Source organism: Talpa europaea, assembly GCF_964194135.1.
Source record: "Talpa europaea genome assembly, chromosome: 9".
Classification (NCBI taxonomy): Eukaryota; Metazoa; Chordata; class Mammalia; order Eulipotyphla; family Talpidae; genus Talpa; species Talpa europaea.
This window is the reverse complement of record NC_140076.1, coordinates 64,401,774-64,415,299: the sequence shown is the minus strand read 5'-3', so window position 1 is coordinate 64,415,299 and position 13,526 is coordinate 64,401,774. Positions and strand designations below refer to the sequence as shown.

The following is a 13,526-nucleotide window of genomic DNA, read 5'->3' as shown; positions in this document are numbered from 1 at the left end:
CTGCACCTTGACCTGCTCAATAAACAGATGATTTTATTCTCTAACCACTTTTCTTAATTTGGACATAATAGCCTCTAGATGTTCTCATTTCTCTCAACTGAAAAATCTGCTGGTCCTCAGAAAGATTTGCTGAAAAACCTCCAACTCTTCCCCTGCCCCCTGCATGTGGCCTTTAGGTCACCGGCCTAGGAAATCAGGGTGGGGCAGAGGAAGGGAGTGTTCCCTCCCGGACAAGGCACACATCTCCCCTTCCACTGACTCAGACACTTAAAGCTGGAGCTCAAGAAAAGAAAAAAATAAATACATGAAAGGAGAGAGGAAGGGACCAGTCATTAGAATAGCTTCAGGAAGGGAGTGCTTATGAATGAGAAAGGAGTAGGGGGCCATGGGAAAAGACTCCCTTTGGGAAGCAGCTGGCCACAGAATCACGGTATCAGATGGAAACCTGCTCCTCCATCTCCATGAGTAACTAACACAGCTCATGTGAAATGTTTCGAGATCTCAGGATGGCGCTGGTGCCTGTAGCAGGGGATTCAGCGGAAAGCACAGCAGAAGTGAAATCTGGGGTGAGGCCCTGATGCCAGTTCTGGCTCAGTCATTTACTAAGTGTGTGGTCACTTAACTTGTAAACCTCAGTCGCCTCATGTGTGAACAGATGGGGACGTGAACAGTTTCTCCCTCTTCAAATTGGCAGGATCAAATGAGACAACACAAATGAGACCCTGCCTGGACTAAGATGGGCCCACAGGCGCCCTTCAGAAATTAATGCCCCTTTTAGCCTCAGTGAATGAGATTTCTTTTCTTGACTGTTGATTGGACCACAACATGTAAATGACTAAAGAAAGCTATTACACAATGGCCTTCCACCCAGTGGCTTCATCTAATTGGAGAAATAAGTTAGTGGCAACAGGCTTTGAGGTTGATCAAATGATCTGATACCTCCCTCTAAACCCACATCAATCTCACTGCTAACTGGTTTGGGTATTGCTAGTTCATGGCTCAGCTTGCATGAGCCACTCTGGGCTAAAGGCCCGGGCCTCCCCAGAATTATTGAAAATGTTCTAGAACGCCAGCTCCCTTGGAAACCTGAGCCTAGGACACCTTGTGGGATAAGAGGCTCCATTCATTCCTTCTCCATGCGGAGGGGACACCTTGTTCAGCAGAGGAAGTCAGACCTTTGACCACAGGGATGCCATGTCTCTATCCTGGGCCAAACAACAGAGACTTTCCCAGAATCAGAATGCCTGCAGGGGCTTCAGACAAGTCCTAGTCGTCCTGGATAAGGTAGTTAGGAAAGGGATGAATACACAGCTGGATGAAACCAGAAAGTTTAAATCACCCTGACCTCACCCAGTGGTCCTATAATATCTGTTTTCACTGCCCCATCTGCTCGAAGGCCTCTGGGTCAGGAAGCCAGCGGTAGGAATCCCTTCCTAAGTATCCATGGGCCGCTGCAGACAGTGTTTGATCTGAGGTCTGAGCAACTAGATTTGAATCTTCTCTCTGTTACATATCAGCTATGTGACCCTGGAAAAGTCACTCTGTTTCTTGGAATTTGTTTACTCTTACATAATGGAAAGAGGTTTGTTCATTAGTAAAACAGGTAAGGATCTAGTTGTTCAAAACTCTGAAGGACAGGCATGAATGAAATCAACCCCTCCCTAAAAAGAGGAAGGAAACATAAAATCCCTTTCCTGGACTAAGGCTTTTCTTCAAATTGTGAAATAAAAATGCTGTATTGTAGAAAGAAAGATTCCAGAAAGTTGTATGTCTGCCCCCTCCACCTTTACCCCCAAAATGATGTCGCTCCAAAAATGGAGTTCTCTTCTCCTTTCTGTAGAATTCCAACAAAACCTCCTTAGAAAGGGCTGGCTGAATCCAACCCAGCTCGTAGGGCCTGAACCAGCACAGTCAGATGCGGGGTGAGTCACCCTCCCTTCTTGCTAAGTCATTTGTGTCTCATTACATGATTTGCATACTGGTGAAACAGGTCTGTACTGTCCTCTGGCTTCATTTCCATCACCCCTGGGACCCTGCTGCTAAGACTGAAAAGGAGATTTTTTGTCTTTCCATGTGTCCCTGCCTGTCTCTTCCTGGAAATCTGTCCAGAGCACTGGTCCACCGGGAAAAGTGTCTCCCTCCTCTAAGCACCTTCGTGGCCCGTGCCTGAAGGCTCAGGAGCTGGTGATACGCCTATATGATGCAAAACTAGAATGTCTCTGACAAGTAATTCAACTTAAAGGACACAACAGAAATTTCAGTTGAGTGTTTTCACCTTTAGAGGGGAACTAGATCTTGTTCTCTGTCTCTGATGCAGGGGAAAAAGAAAGTGCCATGTTGGTGATCACTGGTCCAGACACTGTGGAAGGTGCTGTAAGTGACATTCCCTGCTTTGTCACAATCCTCCTGTTGGTGGCTACCACTGTCCCCATTTTACAGATGATCAGGGACCAAAGAGGCCATGTCACTTACTCTGAGTAACACGGAAAATGACTTGCCTCTTTCTAAGTCGACACTCTAACCACAGAACCACCCTGCCTCATTAGGGAATCAGTGCTCTGCACACAATACTGGTTCTTTTGGTAATTTATGGGGATTAGGCAATTGTCAATAAACTGCAGGGGACATGCAGAACTTTAGGCTCCTCTAACTCACCAGTCATACTACGCTAACGTCCATGTCAGAAACACAGCTTTTTTTGTTTTGTTTTGTTTTAAAGATTTATTTATTTATTTATACAAGAACTGGGTACAGTCAGAAGCGCAGAAGGGTGAGAGAATTCACCAGAGCCAGAGCGGGGAGCAGAACAGGTAGTCTTGTTACAGAGCATGGAGAAGGGTGTGGGTGAGACCAGTGGGGAGGTGACAATGTCAGCTTTTATCTTGATTTTGATTTTGCTCTTTTCCTTCTGGGCTTGTCTGGTTGTTCCTGACCCTTTTCTGTGGGTCCCCACTGGAAGTAGACTTGTGGCAGGCTTTGGGGCCTTCCTCTGGGCCAATCCCATTTGGATGGAGTTTTACCCACGAGGGGACGGGTATCTTTGGGTGCTTGATTTAGAAACTAGATTCTTTGCCTTTCCTGTATTGTTTCCTAATTGTATTAAGTTCTTTCCCATTAAAGTTTCATGTTTTGTGTTAATGCGGCGGATGGCAGAACCCTATATAGAATAGGCAGGTTTGCGGGGTTTAGGCTGCCCCTCTCTCTGCCCTGTAAAAGATTGATGAAGTACACTGCTGAGGGGAGCAGTGAGCAGCAGGGGAGGTCTGCACACCATGTGGGACCCTCCTCCTGTGGCCGGGGAGCAGCCGGGGATTGAACCGGCGCTGCAGAGGCTGCAGCAGTTTCACAACCCAGCGCTCAGCCGCTGCACCACCGGGGAGACCCCAGAAACACAGTTTTTGTAAGAGTGAGAGTAGGAGATTTTCTAAATCAATCTTAGCTAAGGAGAGCCAGTGAACTGGCTCAGCACACCTCACAGCAGCAGGAACAGCCCTCTCTGCTGAATGCCAACCCCCCAGCGCCCCGCCCCCCCCAACCCAGAGGCCTTATCCAACTGTTTTGCAACTACAGTTGACCCTTGAACAACATGGTTTGAACTGCATGAGTCCACTTAGAGGTAGATTTCTTGTAAATAGACAACATAAACCTACAGTCTCAATAAATATAGTACAGAAGCATAAATATATTTTCCTTAAGATTTTCTTTTTTTTTCCCTTTTTGCCTCATGATTTTTCTTTTTTAAAAAAGATTTATTTATTTATTTGTTTGTTTGTTTGTTTGTTTATACATACATGCAAGCACTGGGTAGAGTCAGAAGCGCGGCAGGGTGAGAGAATTCACCAGAGCCAGAGCGGGGAACAGAACAGGCAGACCGACGAAGTACACTGCTGAGGGGAATAGCAGGTAGCAGGAGAGGTCTGTCGTGCCATGTGGGACCTTCACCAGTGGCCAGGAATCGAACTGGCACTGCAGAGGCTGCGGGCAGCTTCGCAGCCCAACTCTCAACCACTGTACCACCAGGGGAGGCCCTCCTTATGATTTTCTTAATCATGTTATCTTTTCTCTAGCTTACTTCATTGTATGAATATAGCATGTAATACATATAACACACAAAATATGTGTTAATTGACTTATGCTATCAGTAAGGCTTCAGGTCAATAGCAGGCTTTGTGGCAGTTAAATTTTTTAGAAGTCAAAAATTAGAGGTGGTCATCCAACTGTGGGGTTTGTGCTCCTAACCCCCACGTTGTTCAAGAGCCAAGTGCATTTACTTTCAGACTTTCCACACAAAATTGTGAGTTCTTTCAGAGGTCCTAGGTGCTCACACTAGATCAAGCAGAACAAATATTAGAAATGAGTGGAAGGGTGGGTGGGCGGGTGGATGGATGGATGGATGGATGAGATAAAGAGAAAGAGGAAAAAACATCTGGTACAGTGGTTTATTCCCCTTGGAAACAACCATCTTGTTCCTACAGAGGGTTCACCAGACACTCCCAGGATCTGTGGGTATGCCTCATGGGCATACCAGATCCCACTGCTTCAGGACTCTAAACATGTCAAACAAAACCTCAATGACTAACAACCGCAGGACCGAGAGCATGGCTATCAGAGTACAGCCACTTCCCTGTTTCCTTGGTACCCGATGAGCCCTCCGACTGACACATGGGCAGTTCTCACAGGCGCCACAGTCAAGAGGCCATAGGTGAACAGTTCAGCAGAGTCAGCAGAGATCTTCCCACACACCAGCCTCTCACCATCCTATCAAGTGGCTCCTGGGAAAGGAGTAATGTTCCTGACATGACTTTGTGCTGCCTAATCTGAGCTGCAAAAGGAAGAGCTGGGATGGAGAATCACAAAGGTTTGCTTAATCACAAAGGTTTCCCCCCTTGTAACTTCCACTCACTGCTCCCTACCAGCCACCAGAGCTGTCCTGCACTGATACCTGCAGTTCCCAAATCACCATCCTCCTGTTCACCTGCACACAGGTAGTTATTCCAATCTTTCCATCTTCATGTGTCTCATCCTCCCAGCGAGCCTTTCCTGGCTTCTGCCACCCTCCATTCAAGTTACTGTGATGGCCACAATTCTATGCTTTCATAATAACCTCCTTGTCCCTCCTGCACAGCGCACCAGACTATTGTCACTGTCTACGTTACTCTAGATGGAACTCTCCAAGGTTGGTGGCCATGCCTTACTAATCTCTATATTCCCACCCTAGCATGGCACATGGTACATAATAGTTACTCACTAATAGGAGCTAAGCATTGAATGTGGACTGAGTTGAATGCAGGGCCCAGGTGTGGTATATCACAATAGCCGCAGAAGGTAGCAGAGTGTGTGGTCTGGAAGAACCATTCATTTAGGCAGCCAAGACTTCCCTGACCATGGAGGTGCAGGGTCAATCCAGATGCAGTCCTCTGGGGTTTAGGCCAGGGTTCGGGGGTAGGAAGCATTGCTTACTGTTTATACATGTTGTGGAATTTTTCTTATTAGAATTTGCATTAATCTCTAACAAGCCTTAACCTCATCCTTAAGCTTCCTTGCCCAGAGATAATTTGGTGTTTGGGGCATGGCTTTTCCCAGCTAACCATTTTACAAATCAAAAGCCAATATGGAATGCCTTCAAAGCCGTGGGAGGCCCCAGATGGTAGCTGGTGCTGAAAGGCCTGGAATAGGAGTGGCGGGCACTTCTGGTGGCCGCTGCCTTTGAACTCCATGGTTATGTGGGCATAAGTTAGTCCCTGACGGCTTCCCATTTTCTCTTTCAGCCCTTAGGAAGTTCAAACATCTTTGAAATAGAACCACAGAGATCAAACCATCTAATTCTACTCTTGCATTTGACAGAGATGGGGAAAATGGGGTTTAGAGAAGAAAAGTGCAAGGATTTTGCAAAACAGATGACTGTCTCCACTTTACAAACGAGGCTGCAAAGCTAAGTAGCCCTTCATGGCTCCACATGGCCAGAGACACATTGGACTCCAAAGGCAAAGCTGGTGAAGTTACACCAGCTGGTTAAAGGTGATTCTCCCCAACGGTCCAGGGAAGCTGTGAATCACAGGCTGCACCAACAGAGCCCAGGCTGCCCTAGGGGAGACTAGATCTCTCCTGCTCGGGTCTGGCACTTCCTGAAACCAGACAGAGACACATGGAGTGGGGTGTGGGGGAGGATCGACAGCCTTCTCTGATGCAGTATCACCCAGCAACCTGGGCAGCGATGGTGTTCTCCACATTTCCGTCAGACAGTTTTGCTCATTGGACAAAAGTCTGAGATTTTTGTATAATATCATATAAGAACCAGCCCTAACAAAGAGCACTGTCCTCCTTACTTCTTGGCTCTTAGCTTCAGAGACTGTTTCACAGCAAGAGAACCTTAGAGCTACAAATAGATCCCTGTGTTTGGGTGTGTATGAGTTACCAATGTCGAGCGTGTACATGTCTGCCAGAGTTCTTAAGAGCCAGTGGTGTGTACATGTGTGTATATGTATAACTATATACTCAGGGATGAAAGAATAAGGAGGATCTTCTCTTTCTCCTTTTCCTTTCCTCCTAACTTCCTCCTTTTCTTCCAGGAATATGAAAGCTCTATAATTTTTTTTCCTCCCTCAGAGAGACGCTAATAAACATTCAATCAAAATCCATTCCTCACCCATCATCCCCACAGAGATCTTTTGTTGTAATCACAGCTAGTAAGGAGGTGATGGGGTGGGTGTGGGGGGCATCTCCTGCATTAAAGCAGATCTGAAGAAAGGCAGGCAGCCTTCAGGTGAAATTGAAAATGGTCTCAGGAGCTTCCATTCTTGAAGTTTACCCTGCAGAGATCTTCTCTTTGGTTTTGCTGATTATAGTGCACTACAATGTAAAGAATGCACAACAATGCTGGAATCATGCACACTAATCTTCAAGTAACTTTGCTGTCTCTTAAGGGATGTAGAACTTTTATTCCTTCACTTCTTAGATTACACTTGGTTGTTTTAAGCTGGAAACAGGGCAATCATAATACCTCTCATCAGGATGTTGAAGAAAATGGAACGTGACAGTTCAACAGTGCCTGGCACCCAGAAAGCACCAGGAACACACCAGAGCCTTTACGGTTTGGGTGGCCGGGGGCACACAGTGCAAGGTGCTAGCTCCAAATTATCCCGCATTTTTCTCTTGGAAGAAAATGAAGGAACATGATAAAAAAGGAACCCGCTCCTCCCAGCACCTTTACAAAGCAATCTGATGTAACATTTGCAAAATTGTTTCCAGTCCTGGGTAAAATATAAAAATGGAACAAGAAACTAAATATCTTTGTTAAATTACCCATCCTAGGAGCAAAGCAAAAACAAAAACAACTACCAAAAAAACGGAGAAAGGAGGAAAGTCCCATTCGTAAATAAATGACATCCCTGTGTAGGTCCGGCCCACCTTGCGTTAGAAGGCATCCTAGGTAACGGGAAAGGATTGGGGGAAAACAAACAAGAAACCTCACTGTTGTTTTTTCCAATTCTGAATTATATTTTTTAAAGTAAGTCGAAAGTAAAACGTTCATTTTCCAAACAGCTTATGCTCATCTGAGCTATGTCTGACCTCTCAGTGCCTTTTCGCTCTGAACTCTACCAGGGCAGCCGAAAGCAGGAAGTACTGGCACGTGGGTCTCATTCAAAAAAAGAGAAAAGGCAGGGGGACCAAGCTGCACCCACAAGAGAAAGTGGTCAGCCACTGTCCGTGGCAGGAGAGAGGGGAGCGCAGAGCACATCACCTGCACCCCTAGCATCTTCAGGAAGTCAGAGTGGACACAGCAACATGGGGAGGCCATAGCTTCCCCATTAGGGAAAGGCCTCCAAGACCACCCTGCTCAGCCTCTCTGGGTCTGGGGCTCCGCATGTGAGAAATGGAGAGATGAGGATTTCCTACTTCGATGACAAGGCACCTGTGCTCACGGATGCAGAATTGTAAACTCAAAATCACCTGGTGTAGTCAGATAATGATGATTTTCCAAATCCCTTCACCAGTGGAGTATGGAGGAGGACTGGTGTGGTGATCACAAGAGAAATCTGATCAGAAGGCTAGGATTTGAGTGCCAGCTCTGGGGTTCAGGTAATCTTTGGCAGTTCACCTGAATTCTTTGAGCCTCACTGCAGTAATCCTTTCCAACAGTAGAGATAATGTGACTTAGACTATAAGGTTCCTGCAAGGATCAACTGAATTGATGGATTCTCAGAAAACAGTGCTTGATATCCTAAAATGTCATCATGGATCTTTATCCACTTTATAATTTCAAAATGGGCCACAATTCTTACCAAGTAGGCACAGTAAATATTATTTTTATTTGAAAAATGAGAAAAGCCTGGAAAGTCAAACAGTTTCTGCTAAGGCAGTGGCAAGGCTCAGAACAAACCAATTTTTTCCAGCTAATCTCTTTTTCCAGGTTTTCACAGAGAAGGCTGTCCCTAACCACTCTGAGGGCTCTAGGCACAGAGGGGATTTGAGCTGGGGTTGGACGCTGGACTCCCGATATCAGAGGGAAGGTACTTACCACCAAATACAGCATAGTGTACATGGAGAAGGAGGCATGGCCAGAGAAGAAGGACTTCCTGCAAAAGCAAGAGAGGGCCATGAAGGGCCACATTCACATCCCTGATAAACGTCTGACTGTTTTCCCTCCCTAGACTGTGACCTTGAGAGCAGCACTGACTGCTGTGTGCATTTTTGCATCTTTGGTAGTGCTTTGGACACACTGACTGGAACATAGCAGGCACCCTTGGATGCATGAATAAACAAAAGAATGAATGGACAGACTTATCGATGCTATATCATTGTTTATTTACATATCTGTCTCACTCATTTGACCATAACTCAAGAATAGGACTATGCGTTATTCATCCATGTAAATCTGCGCCTAGCACTGGGCTTGGCACATGGTAGGCACATGCTCACTGAACTACCCGAATCAAAGGGGTGGCCACGGGAGGAGGTATCTCACCTGGCTTCCTGGACTTTGCTGTCATCACCTCTGCACGTGTAAGAATGGATGTAGCCCTCAGAGCAGTTGATCTGGCGGAAATCAGGGTTGCAGACATTTAAGAAGTGAGGACGCAGGCGTCCTATGGAGACTTTGGCAATGTCTGTGAAGGACTGGCTGATGGCACAGCCAAAGAGGAAGCAACCCACTTGCTTGTAGAGGGCTGCCACGTAGGGATTCTGAATCGTAGACCGAGACTTCTCCTTCAGGTAATAGATCCGATAGAATTCCCCTGTGATGATCTGAAAGGAAACCAATAAAGGAATTAAGCGGTGTCAAGGCCCGTCATCAAAACTGCTTGCTGCTCTATAGGGTATTTACTGATATAAGAGAATGTTCAGTATGTAACTGCAGAGTATAGTCTATAAAATCCCAATTTCTATTTAAGAAGTATACAAATAGGCGTGTGAGAAAAGAAAAAAGTGCTAACATGGTCACTATTTCCTTTGTTCAAAAGTCCTGCATAGCCATTTAGTACCTTTGCAACAAGAAAAATATACAATCAAATATATGTAGATATACACTGTATGTACACACACACACACGCACACAAACATGCGCGCGCGCGCACAAGAGAGAGAGAGAAAGAGAGAGAGAGAATCAAATAAGGATTTAGCTACAGAAAAAAATGTTAGAGGAAGAATCAAGGACATGATTACAATTGGCCAGGATGACAGGATCTGAGCAAATCTGAGGCTTCTGGGATTTGGAGTAAAGGATCACCAACAAGTATCTAACTCTACAAAGGGCCCCAGACTTGTGCTAATGTTAAGCCAGCTGGAGTTTCTGTAGAAAACAGTGAATGCTACACACCAAATTGTGGGTTTGGAGTGGGCTCTGACTCCTACCCGGTGTCCGTCAGCAGTGACTAAACCTCTCCAAGCTTCAGCGTCCCCTCCACGGGAGGAGGCTACCATGTTTGCTGAGTTGTTGGCTTAAATGCGGTACCGGGGATGGGAAATGACCTGGCTTAGGAAAAGGGTTCTTTTCATTTTACTTCTAAAAGTGTGGGATGATGAAAAGAACACTGGTCTAAAAATCAAGGAACCTGTAACACAATGGCCTTCAGTGCTCGCGAATTTCCCCAAGCCTGCCTGCGTGGTCTCCTTGATCCCGAAGGATAGGGAGTGCCAGGAAGTGAGTCTTTCTCCATTTCTTTGTGTCTACTCCTCGATGCTTAGGGGACATTTATTATTACTTAAAAAAAAGAAAGCTGTTACTTATTGATGACCTACTGCATACTAGGCATGCTTTTATAGACTTGATTTCCTGAAATCCTCACAACTGCCATAAAGATACAAACGATTAAGGCTCATAGAGGGGAAACACCGCAACTCAAACTGCCCAGTTGCACTTAAAAATGCAAGGTAAATTCCCTTACATTTGCCCTTACAATGTCTATTCAGCAGATGACCAGCCCGGCTGGACGATGTTTAACCACATGGCCTGCTGCCCTTGGCTTAACTCCACAGCATAGCCTGACCACTTCCTGGTTGCAACCACAGTCTAGGGACCGAGAAGTTCAACTCATCACTTACCACAATGCCCCTTTCACCCTTCCTCCCAGCACAGGATGATGAGCCACACTTGCCCTTTCAGGGAGCAAAGAGCATGTTCCCCAGCACAAGGGAAGCAACAGACTCACACATCCTGACATCCTTTTTCTAAGTCCCCCATTATTCACTGACAACAGAGGAAGGCATCAAGGTGTGGAGTCTAATCCAAGTCCTCGGGGGCTCCAAAGTCTGGGCTTAGGATGGTTGGCCAAGCAGGTGGGAAGTGTCAGCAGAGCCAGGGGATGAGCAGGTGTGTAGGGAGACCAGCTTCCACCACAGCCAACGTTTATACAGTAATTCTGTGCTTACAAATGCTTGATATTCCTAATGCTACACTTTGTTTTCCCAGATCATATTCAGCATGGTTCTGGATTCGAGAGAGATGGCACGGGCCCGTTGGGTCTAGCACCCTGGCTTGGCCATTCCCCGAGAGAACAGGAGCTGGCCCCGCAGGGGTGGCTCAGACTCCATGGGTTGAATGAAGGAATGAATGAAAGGGAGCAGGAGAGCAATTTTGCCTTATTGCAAAATTGGAAATATCCTCTAAACATTACCGAGAGCCCTTTGATAACACGTTACAGAGATTAAAATCTGAGAAGCAGAGCAAGTAAGAAATGAAAGGGGCCATTATACATGGAAGAAACTGAGGTCCTAATTAACTCACAGCTAAAGATTAGACACAGGTGTCCTGACTCCCCGCCCAGCATTCTTTCCTACCACTCGTGGTCTAACTCCCCTTTTGAACCTGTTTATATTTTTACCCTATATAACCTCACAGGCTAACAAGTTCCAAATGTTTATTACCAAATGTTTATGTTCTCTTTTTTACTCTTCTTTATTTATATAAAAAAAATTATATAAATCATGCTCACAGGACTTCAGATGCAGGGGGGAGAAAACTAACTAGGTGTCAAAGGGCCAGAGTTGGAGAACCTACTGACTAAATGAATGTGGTTGATGAGTTGGAGTCTCTGCAAAATGAGGGTGCTAGACTCCATGATACAAGCCTTCAAAATTGCTGTGACTTTTCTTCTCAATTCTTCTGTGCTATCTTCCCCACTTGCCTTGCAGCCAAAGGCAATACATAGCAGCAGAGGGAGAGTCCTCGGAGAGGACACCCCAGGGACACCCCAGACAAGCAGCAGAGTGGAGGTCCCCTGCACAGCCCTGCCCTCGCACTGCTCCTGAGTCCTCATGCCATTCCACGGCCACAGACTCTGAAACTTTCTAAATTGACTTGAGTGTGACTTCCTGTTTGATGCTAAACGAGAACATGTGGGTTTGCACTACAAGTTAGCATCTCTTACAAGAACTTACTGATTAATTGCAAGTACCTTGTGGTACAATCATGGTTTAGGGAGAAAGGATTTGATTACATTCAGGAACTCCTTTTAGCTCTAATATCCCTTCTTTCTCAAACTTCGAGTTTTTAATGCCACAGATTATAAAGAGTAAATTGCTATTATTAAATGCTTCCTCTTCTCATATGCCATAAAGAGATGGTGCCTCAAATTCCTAAGAACAATGCTAATAATAGTAGCCATCTTATACATTTATTTTGCTCTTTTCAGTTCCCCTTAATCTGCAACTCTGTGAAGATGTACCCCTACCACAGATGGGGTACTAACGTTGGTTGAGAGGTATCTCAAGATATCTGGAGGATTCAAGGCTAGTGAGTGCTAGAGCATGGAGCTCAGACAGTCTGAGTCTCAAGTTCAAAATCCCACAGGGGACGACATCGTGATAATTTTATTATTTCTATTGTTATTAACAGCAATTTCCACTGTAGAATACCAATTGCATATTTTCAAGGGCAGGCCCAGGTTGAAGCCATTTAGCAGACATATGACTCTAGGACCACATGGCTTCTGGGGCACCCCTGACAGATCTGGGAGTTAATGAGCAACAAATTATGTATTTTCTCCATCCCCTTGTACAGAAAGGTCGGGGAGTCGACAACACAGTCATAAATCATCATTATGAACCAGGCGGACTTGGCTTCTTGTAATCCTAACCCTTAAAAGACCATTTAATGAAATTTGGTTGTGAAAGGCAGTCCAAATGCCTCACCTCTGCAGAAGAGGCGAAGGCTTAAATTGTTCTCCGACATGCTACACACCTAACTGGAGTCCTAGATTTACTGCTTTCGGATTTTATTCATTACTCACAATGTTTTTATTCCAGAGTAATAAAATAAAAGCTCCATTCCTCCCCCTGCCCCCACCCGACAAAGGCTTTGTCCCCACCCCTGGACCCCAGCCCCTGGAGCCAGCATTTCTGCTTCAGTCAGCAGGGTTGTGATATGTAAATTTCACTGCTGAGAAAAATGCCTTCAATGTTGATCTCTTTCTGAAACAGCAAGCAACAGATTCTGGGGTGATGGCAGGCTGCCAGGCGAACACAGGAGAATTCTCCCCTACCTGCCTTTTAAAGCACTTGGCACGGAATCTGGAAACTAATAAAGTGGGAAAGCATTGCAATTAAGCTATGAGGGGACAGAAAGGGATCAGTCCTTGCCTGAGCACTGCTAAGAACTGAGCAAGGTTGTCTCCTCTCTAAGACAGCTCCCCTTCCTGTCTTTTCTGGTGAAAAAGGAGTTCAACTGACCATCTATTCACAAATATTGAACAGTTCCAGAGAAGAAATTTGGAGAAAGATTAGGATAGACATTTTGGAAAGGAGAGCGCATAGGATGGCCAAAGAAGCACTAGCTTTGGCGCTAGAAAAACCTATCTGAATCCCACTTGTTACCTTAGTTAGACAAGTGACTGCACCTCTCTGGGCTAAGGTCTTCTTGTCTATACAATGAGATTAATCAGTCATATTCCTAGGATTTCTTTTGGGAGAACTACTGGTGGTTTGGTGAGCCTAATGGGGTAACACATATCTGAAGAGGTATGAATCTATGCTCCTAAGTCATATACAGTGTTGTAAGCTAACATTACCTTACCAAAAACAATGCAACT

The 13,526-nt window shown here is 45.5% G+C and overlaps 1 protein-coding gene across 1 annotated transcript in view; it reads right to left on the bottom strand.

Moving 5' to 3' along the window:
- Positions 1–13,526, bottom strand: part of PLPP3 (phospholipid phosphatase 3) — a gene marked incomplete at both ends in the record, with an annotated part of 76,511 nt that overhangs the window by 14,473 nt on the left and 48,512 nt on the right. Inside the window, 2 exons of the mRNA XM_084242214.1 lie at positions 8,519–8,576; positions 8,966–9,246. Of these exons, the coding sequence (XP_084098340.1) occupies positions 8,519–8,576; positions 8,966–9,246 (339 nt within the window). The remainder of the gene's footprint in view (positions 1–8,518; positions 8,577–8,965; positions 9,247–13,526) is intronic.